This window comes from Montipora capricornis, chromosome 4, assembly GCF_036669925.1.
Source record: "Montipora capricornis isolate CH-2021 chromosome 4, ASM3666992v2, whole genome shotgun sequence".
NCBI classification, from domain to species: domain Eukaryota; kingdom Metazoa; phylum Cnidaria; class Anthozoa; order Scleractinia; family Acroporidae; genus Montipora; species Montipora capricornis.
The window spans coordinates 21,720,587-21,730,586 of NC_090886.1; the positions used below are offsets into that span (position 1 = coordinate 21,720,587).

The window sequence follows — 10,000 nt, forward strand, 5'->3', positions numbered from 1 at the left end:
TCGGCTTTCGAACAACCGGGCCCTGGTATAAGTTTTTCATTCAGTTCAATTTTAACTCATTCAAATCTGTTGCCGCCATTTTGGAGAAGGGTCTATTTTGTGAAACCTAAACAACAATGTGGTTCAATCTGTTGTTGTAAATGTGTACATTAACCTATGTCATGCTGTTGGTGAAACGAAATATCATTTCATGGAAGTAAATTTGGGGTAGAAATCAACAAGGAAAATGACACGTGCAAATCGTGGTTGTGTTAACCAAACCCTTGTTAACTAAGCTATAACTTTTGTTGCTTGTTTAGATGACAGTCAGGTGAGTAAAGAGCGAGGCTTAAATAAATTGATTGAAAAAGGGAGCTGCAAATGATCAAGAAGAATTAAAATCTAATTACATTACACTATATTTATTGTTACAACAAAGGATGCAGCTCCGCTTATTGAGTGGTACAGAAACGTTAAAAAAAATTGTTCCTCAAAGTAGCCCGAAATTGCCTCACCTACATGCTAGATTACATTGTAGTGCAAATGGGAAAAACTAACCGTGAAAAGGGCTATTCCAATGAGTAATTTTACTTCTATGGCATTGTTTCCCTGTCCTGCATCAATAACAATGGAGTTAATTAGGCTGACATGACAGTTTGCCATGCGCAGAGACGTGAAACTCTCCCTTAAACAAAACATTTCTGATGTATTCAAATTGGTGTGATTGTGTAAAGGCCCATATTAGAGGGTACTTGCTGTGATAATTAAATTAATTCAGTTTAGCGCCCACTGTTTCTTTTTGATCTGGCAGTTCCATGGCGTTTACTGTTTTTGTTGTTAGTCTCTCTTGCAATTTGTCAAGTGCTGGATTGTAGTCATTCTTAAAGAACGTATTTTACTCATAAACGGTAAAATTCAGTCTGTTACTGATGAAGGTCGTGACTGAAACGTTAAAAATTTTAATTTTTTAACTACTTCCATTTTTGTAAAAAAATTGACTATTTTGATCTGATTGAACTGATTTTCTATTTCATTCCCTAAATCTGGAAATTGAGTCTATTTTGATCGTTTGGTGCAGCGTCCTAGTTCAACCATGTACCATTTTTCTCAAAATTATTTCTACATGGAATTTGTGTATCATGTGTGCATGGCTATGTGTTGTACCTTAGTTTAGGGAAATATACTGTCTTTTCTGTTGCAAAAACATGTAAAACTGTTTGAATCTTGTGAGCAACTATTTTCAAAAGCCAAGAATTTCGAAGTTTTATCGTTTTTCAGATCTTTATGGCGGTTGAAACTTCCACTTGACTTCAACTAGTTTCCTTTCCCGAGCGGCTAATTACCACAGAGATAATAATAAAATATCTTGCTAACTTCGTTTTCTCCGTGCGTGCTGTAAATTACGGACCCTTGTTTTTCCCCTTTTTTTAAATGGCCCACGCACTTGGGCCATAACTCTAACAGGAAGAACGCGGTCCATAATTTACAGTACCGCCCTTCAACTCGGTAAGTAAGAGGTAGTTGCAGGTGAATCAATAGTTTTGCAACGAGGTAAAAATGTGTATTAATTAAATTATTCATCAAAGTCTGAATTTTGCTTGCTTTGACAAGAGGGCATTACCATTGTCCAATCCAAAAGGACAGCTTCATGGTATTTACAGAAAAGGAAACTCAAACAAAGAAAAACAAGTTGGAGAGGGTATACTTATGTGTCTTGTTAGAAGTTCAGAACGCGGTTTTAACATCATTTCAGAGAAAAACACCCTGCATGGCGAAAGCGTAGTAGCATGTGCTGGTATGGAGACACTCACTCTGGTGAATAAAAACTCTTTGTTATGGAAGTTTGATTGCCGGTTCCCTCGTGGTGGATCATTTTAGACCAAGAAAACACTGCCCATTCATACATTTAAAGTTCATTCTGCATGAAAATTTCAGAAAGACTCTGATCTCTTTTTGCTTTACAACTTTTGAACAGAATGGGCCTATAAAACTAAGAGTTTTACCTGTCACTGGGGATACAGGAGGCTGTCAGGGCTGAATGTTGATTGTACTCTTCATTTGTTTGTTGTTAGGTTGTATGTCTTACAGGTGTTTTGCGTAAGAGAATTAAATAATACCAGTCAAGTACACTGGAGGATCAACTTCTTTAGAAGAAACTGTATATGAAAATCGTATATTTAAACATTCAACCTCTTAAGTTTGTAACTTCAGGTAATCCAGGCCTTTCTCCAATGAAAGCTTCTATAATTTCATTTCTGTACTCTTAGTGAACAGAAAATAATTATGCAAACTAGAGCAGGGTGATACAATCATTCCATGCTGCTTACTAAGGAAGCCATTGACAGCTTCTCCTTTTCCAAATGTAGCTAAACATACCTTTCCTTATATTTCTTTTGTAAATAAGTCAACCTTTTTTGGATTGGAAACTTGTTTTGGCTTGACCTTACAGGACATTGAAGAAATCTCTGAGCTGCATATGGTGACTCCAGCTAGGCGAAGAGAGCCAGATCTGGTAAGAGAAGAAGTGGCAAATGCAAACCTTTACCAGTTAAGGGCAATAAAGAGAGGAAAGCAGAAAAGCCAAGATTGGCTTTCAGCTCATCCTCATCCAGTGTTTTTTCTGTGACAAGTGATGTTTCTTATTATAATGAAGGTGCCATTTCAAGTAGTAAGGCCAGGGATGGTGATGTCCGCAATAACGATGACCAAACTGTTATCATTCAAGACTCGTTACCACTTGCTGATAGCTTCAAGGTGTGTAGAAGGAACATTTTTTATTCCATAAAATCCGGTTCTAGCCAAATTTTTCATATGCCTGGATTTTTTGAGTGCATTGTACCCAGATGGTTCAGTGGTTATGTTTGGGAAAAATTCCAAGAACCAAAAAATATCAGTTTTGTCACTTCACTATTTATCTGACTAAATTTGTTATGTGTGGGTTCTATTTTGTGAATATGGTGATAGCTTAATAAGTGGGAAAATTCCTTGAACAAATTATAGTATACTACATGTAGCAAGACTCTTTTCTGTTCAAAGGACAGGGATGAAAGTGCCCAAAGACGAGAAAAGAAAAGTGATAAAAAGCATTCCGTTCCTGTCGAGAATCTGACCAAGGAAAGACAGAAAAAGAAAGCGAATAAGTTAAATTCAGGTGCTACAGACAAGAAGATGGAGTGGTCAAAAGCTTGGGCTGAAACATCTCCAGAAAGACCAAGCATGGGTATGCAATTGAATAAACATTTTAAGTCTTTGTTGTTTCTCTTTTCTGTTCGTGTCCTGAACTTTTGATTGATTGGTTTTTTTCCATCTTTGGGCGCCTGTCCCCTTAAAAAAAACACACATTTCCACAAAAATAGTGATCTTTTTATTTCCAGGGTTCTCGAGTGAATGTATGATCCTCGCATTTAGCAATTGCCTGAAGAGGCCTGAAAAATTCAGTACTTAATGGGATTTGAACCCATGACCGCGCGATGCCTGTGCGATGCTTTAACCAACTGAGCTTTGAAGCACTGAAATTTTCAGGCAATTGCTAAAATTGCGTTCATAACTGTGAGGATCACATCTTCACTTGATTTCATATCAATAGTTCAATATATGATTCATTTTGTATATTATTTGAACCCACAATTAACCAGCTCCCAACATGTGGCTTCATACATGAAAGTCGGTTGGTTGGAGCGTCGCACCGGCATCATGAGGTCACTGCTTCAAACCCCATTGAAGTCCTTACTTTTTCAGGCTTCTCTGCTAAATTGCTAATTGCGTTCATGATTGCGAGGGTCATATATCATTTTGTTCTTTATCCAGGTTTCTGTTTATATACAAAATACTTTGAGATTAATGCAGCATAGGACTCATTACTGCCCATTCTAGCTTTGTCAAGGACCAAACGATATGATTAGTTTTCCCTCCTTCAACACATCTAAGCGAGGTTTGGCTGTCTAGCCACAATTTGTTGTGCCGTGAATCATGCACCTTATTCCAAAATGGCTGCCATTTCAGTATTCTTTTGTTTCCATGCAAATTAGCCCTTATGGCTTTGCTTTCAAAACGTAAAATTCAAAAGAATATTTAACCTTCAACGAGGCCATAGGGGCCAATTTGCATGGAATCAAAAGAATACTAAAATGGCGGCCACTTTGGAATAAGGTGTATTTAAGTTAAGTCATTTTGGAGGTTTTCCCTGCCATGCTGCTGTGAAATTAATGCACCCTTTAATTGTCTAATTGAGTTTACAGGGAAAGGTAACATGTTATTTTGATTTTGATTCTGTTTTTCTATTGATTGTTCTCTCCAGAAATAAGGAAGAGTTCTTTAAACAGGGACTCCTCAAAAATGGTTCATTTAGCCAAGCAACAGGAACTTCAGGATACCTATAATTTGGATGTTCCTGAAGCCAGTAATGAATTTAACGACACACCTGACCAAATTTCAGAAGGTATGAATCCCTCTTGTATGGAAGAAAACCTTTTACCCATTCACCACTGAAGCAGCGCCAACTGTTGTGTGTAATCATCTGCAGTTAGACAGTAAAATCTACAAGTCTCGCTCTCACGAGGGAAAGGGTTGATTCTTTCAAGCCATCATTCAGTATCAGAATAGCTGCAATGAAAAAAATAATAATAATGGTTTATTATCAGCGTTTCCATGGGGTGGCTCTTCATCTGAAATGAACTGGCTACGACTAGGTAATAAATACTACAATAAGTCACATCACATACGGGGCAAAATTACGGAATGCTGATTGGCTGAGAACGGAGGGCATTTTTCCTTAATCAATAAAACATATTTTAAAAAATGCATGATTTAATTGTAGATTAAAATAACTTAATTAAAAAGAGCCAAAACCATTCTAAAAAATTAATTCACCTAATCACAGAATACAATTCCTTTAAGGTACAACAACATTTCTACACAGAATTTTTTTTAATGCAAACAGGAAGGCAATTGATTAGCTTGGTGGCACTGTTTGGAAAACTGCCTACCTTTAGCGGAGTAATTAAACGTTTTGCAATGTGTATAATTAGAATTTATGATTTAAAAATGCCAAGGTAGCCTGTGTTAATTTAGGAGGTGTGCAAAGAATGATATAATGCGAACATCTCATCATGCTTTACACTCAGAAATTCTAAACATTACTGAGGCCCTTCCGCTGGGACACTAGCCAAAGGTGGACTGCCATCATTGGTGTAAACCGTGAACTGAGTTTTTAGTTTCTTGAGCTTGTCTGTAAGAACATCTATTTATGCTTTAAGTTCTTCGTTTTTTTTTGTCCTTAAGGACGCGTTTGACTCGCACATGATAACATAATTCTCAAGTCGCACCACAAAAAAGTAACAAACAGCAACGAAAAGAAAGGAAACTGTTAAGTTAATGAAAATTTTTACAGAAATATTTATGGAGGTCGTTCTCATATTTTTCCCTCTTGGCCTTAGAACTACAGGAACATGGCAGACATAAGGCCCTTATGATTAAGAGCCGAGAGAGATAGTGAACTATTGTCTGTGATTTCCCAGGTCCTCCCTGTAGACATTTTAATTGAGTTTAGTTGTGAACTGAATCGATGGCTCGAATGAATTTAAATACTCTTTTCGGCTGTTGTCAAGTATTAATTTTAGAACGTCAGATTTCAGATTTATTTATTTTGCCATACATATACATATACATATACATATATATGTATATATATATATATATAAAGCAAACCTATGTATATAATCATTAAAGGAATAATATTAACATTCATTATGCAAAAACGTATTCGGGCAAGGAAGCTCAAAACGAAACCTTAGGAGGTTTATTACTATGAGCTCCCTTCCTAACTTACGACTCTACACATTAAATACATGAGCGGCAAAATCGGATTAAAATATAAATTAAGATAACAAAGCAAGAGGAAAAAGACACACTAAACATAACGAAACATTAAAAAGCAGAAAAATAAATAAACAAGTAATGTCTATATAGACGAGAATCAACTAAGGAGAAATACTTTCAATCTAGATTTTAAAAGAGAAATATAGGCAGCACTTTGAATACTAGGATGCTGGGAATTGAAGAATCTTGGGCTTTGAAATCTTAAAGGAAAACGTCTAATATTCGTTCTGGCGGGAAATAAGTAGAATGTATTGGAATTTCTAGTATTATATGAATGAACTTGATTAGTCATTGAAAACGTTTCGTTAAAAACACCAGGAAGAAAGCCTATTTTATAAAAATTCATGAATTTTCCGATTTGAAACAAATAAATATCAGCAAACTTAAGTATTTGGAATTTTTTAAATACAGGATCAGTGTGCGCATCAAACGGCTTTTTAATTGTAAAACGAATAACTTTTTTTCTGAAGTATAACAATGCGATTCAAGTTTGTAGGATAAGTTGATGCCCAAACTGAAACACATTATATGAGATAAGGATAAACTAAGCTATAATAAAGGGTACGTAATGAAGAAACAGGAAGACAAAAGCTTGATTTATAAATTATTCCGATTGCTTTGGAAATTTTCCGTGCAACGTTAGCAATAAGTTGTTTCTACATGAGGTTCTCATCAAGGATGACACCCAAAAACATTCATTCCTTTACTTGTTCAATATCATAATTACTTATCTCTAGTTTAAGATCAAGATTTGCCTTTTTCAACCTTGGCTTGAAAACCATAAATTTAAACTTTGAATAATTTATTGACACATGTAACTTATTGGCCTTGCAACAAAGTGTTTCAATAGTTCCTCATTCAGGGTTCTTTCAAGAAAATGAACATTATTGTGGGAAAAGAATATGTTTGTATCGTCAGCAAAATCCAAAACCCTTGATACGTTACATAAATCATTGATGTAAAGGGAAACAAACCAGGAAAACAAAAGAAAGTAGTTGTAAAGGATCTTTTCATTTCTTAATATGACATATGGTTTATTGAATATTACGTTGATTTGTTGTTCTTTATATGTTACTCTTTTCTGAAAGGTTATGGTCACACTGATGATGAACTTACAGACTGCTATGTTGAAGAAGCTAGTCCATCTATAACTTCCCCTATAGTGACAACAACTCGACTCAGAACTAGAGGGCAAAGTCCAATGAGAAAATTTAGCATCCCAAGGCATCTAAACCTAGGTCTGTCGCCTTTTGGAGAAGCACCAGTGGAGGAAAGTCCAATTAGAAAAGAAAGCAAAAATAACAATAAAGTAGGAAGCCGCAGAGCGCATCAAACTGAACATGCAGTGGAAATGAACATAGAAAATACCTCTCATGTAAGTGAATTGAAGTGCATTAAAAAATCACTGATAGAATGCATTCACAAATTTGACAGGTTGCTAATTACCACCAAAGCTTATTGGAGTGCGGGATTGTTTCCTCTTTTTCTGTACCACCTTATCTTGATTCGAGAATTTCATTTTAAAACGTTTATTTTAATTAATACCTACAACTTAGTTAGAAATTTCTCATTTTTAGTTCTTAATCCCCTTGTGTATATTTTTATTCAGTTATTTAATTGCATGTTAAACTAAAAAGTGATGATTGTGAGTCAGACCCATCGTACTGTCGATTTGCCATTCATCATGCCTTGTTACTTGGCTAAAACGTTTTTTAGAAATATTAGTGCTTTAAAATTTTCTTCACAAAGTTTATGAGAACCCTTCCAAAGCTAACTACACATCTGGACATGTTCATTGGAGAAAGGAATGTCCATCAGTCTGATATATCAAATGACAATAATATTCTGCATTGTAAAATTGAAACAAGAACTCGTAGACATCAAAAGGTTATTCCTATATAATTCTTTTTATTTTAACCTCATCGCTTTGTTATATCTTGCTTTATTACTTATATTTTTATGTGTTAGACATTTTGTTGAAGGAGTCCAAACTTTGACTACCTTTTGTCACTAAATACGGCTTTCCAAAAACACAACACGTGCAGCATCAAGTGATGGAGTATCAAACCTGGCAAATGGCGATACCTAATAGCAAAAGTAAAGACTGCATTTAAAATGTATTGAGAAAATGTGCATTTGCTCAATATATTCCTTGAGACCATTTAATCACATGGATTCTTTCATTCTATTTTGCTACCAGTTGTCGTCCTAATGCTCCTTTTGTTCTTTCTTTTTTTTTTCTTTGCAGACCAGTCTAGTGGCTAAAAAATCAAGAAATGATCAAGGCCACACTGGTAATGACACTGGCAACGAAGATGAGGGGCATGACAGTGAGGAAGAATTTGACTTAAAATCTACGGAACTCGATTATGACTTCAATGTCACCATCACTCCCCGTTTAAAAGGACAGCAGACTAAGCGGAGGAAAACATTGGTTAGGAAAAAACTTTAAACCTTTTTTACTCTATTAAGTTTGCTGTTACAAACTTGATGCCAAAGTTCAGAAGATATACTAACAGGTTAAAAAAACAATTACATTTGTTTTACTTCATTTGCTTATTTTTTGATATCATTTTTAACTTTTGTATGGTTATTATCAGTCATTAAGTTGAAAATATAGATGGACTTTCGGGGGGCGGGTGCGCACCCTCTGCACCCTCTCCTAGACCCGCCCTGACTTGACAGGAGTCACTTAATCTTTTATTTATTTTGTTTCTATTATGTCAGTTGCACACAAGGATTTTTATGGTAGATTTACACGTTTTATTTTTAACTTTCCAGCAAAGACAAGAATCTGTAAAATCAGGCTCCATAAAGCGTTCTGTGTTGCTAAATGACTCTGGTGAGGATTTATTCTTTTCAACTTTTCTACGATTTTTGTGGTCGTATAGTGTGTTGACATAGTGTGCGGTGAACTGCTCATGTGGTGGTAACTATTTTATATTTGCGGTTCAAATTTATGTTGTTTTTCATGTCGCAAATTTTGTTGCTGATGGCAAAATATTTTATTCTCGATCGACCGTCCTGAAAACTTCCTTCTGCTCTTCATAACAACTGTGTATCAATATTTATTTACTTTTGCATAAAGCAGGCTAACAAAATCTGTACCTTAGTTCGCATTTTTGAGCATTAAAATATAATTTTCGGTCCTATGCTTCTGTTACAAGGTGGTATATTTTCTTAGGTCACCCATGTAGATGCTAACCCCGCCAAACAGGGATAAGCTTCAGTGAACTTTTGTATTATAAAGCTGTCGGAGGCTCAGAGTGCACGCTTATACTTGTGGGGGAAAAGAAGTTGTGAGGGAACTTGAAAATGATCAACATGTCAGCTTTGAAGCCAATGTTTCTCAATTCCCTTTTATTTTCTTCAATCTTACTGGGTTTAGTAGTTTGCTAGTAACCACATGTCTTCTCAGGGGGCTATTTACCTAAGACATCTACCATGGCACTATAATGATATATGGTACCAAAACAATATTTTACTATTAGAGCTACATATTACGCAAAGACAATTTGAATCTCCAGGAAGACAAAACGCAGATCAGTTGACAATATGGAACAAAGCACTGCGTTACTGCACTACCACACGTATGCAATGCGTGCCATTTTTGTCGTACCTTCCATTAAATAAAAATAAGATATTGGTAAAATGCTACCCAGCTCTTTTAGTGTAAAATGTATTTTAGAGTGCTATGCACTTAACGCTACCCTGCGAGTAGTTGGTTTCTCTTACGCTTCCCCAGAGAGAAACCACTGCGAGCAACCGTTGGTTTCTTTGAGTGAGCCGCCGTCCAGCGCCAGGGACGAATAAATTAAATTTGAACCAGTTAAACAAGTTTGTAAACTTGTTTTGGTGCTTGCGCCTGCACTCAGCTACATAACTGCTGCGTTTGGGCGAGCCTGCTGTGTAGTGATTTCCCGTGAAATAAGACGAAGTGATGTCAAATACATCATGTGGGGTGTGACGTACTTCGCAAGTGGTAATGTAGGGCAAATTTTTTTCAAAATATTTTTTATAATTTTGTCAAAAAAGAAATGTGAAGATTTTCGTTTACGAACAATCGTTTCGCATTCATATTCTAATATTTTCAAATAACTTTTTAAAAAGTTTTCAAATTACTTTTCAAGAATTTTGGCTTTGG

The 10,000-nt window shown here is 35.7% G+C and overlaps 1 protein-coding gene across 1 annotated transcript in view; it reads left to right on the forward strand.

Annotated features, from left to right (window-relative positions):
- LOC138044799 (uncharacterized) overlaps nt 1-10,000 on the forward strand; it is a 48,869-nt gene that overhangs the window by 3,325 nt on the left and 35,544 nt on the right. The window contains exons 2-8 of the mRNA XM_068891221.1: nt 2,052-2,103; nt 2,473-2,733; nt 3,016-3,199; nt 4,277-4,417; nt 6,945-7,231; nt 8,105-8,290; nt 8,638-8,698. Of these exons, the coding sequence (XP_068747322.1) occupies nt 2,052-2,103; nt 2,473-2,733; nt 3,016-3,199; nt 4,277-4,417; nt 6,945-7,231; nt 8,105-8,290; nt 8,638-8,698 (1,172 nt within the window). The remainder of the gene's footprint in view (nt 1-2,051; nt 2,104-2,472; nt 2,734-3,015; nt 3,200-4,276; nt 4,418-6,944; nt 7,232-8,104; nt 8,291-8,637; nt 8,699-10,000) is intronic.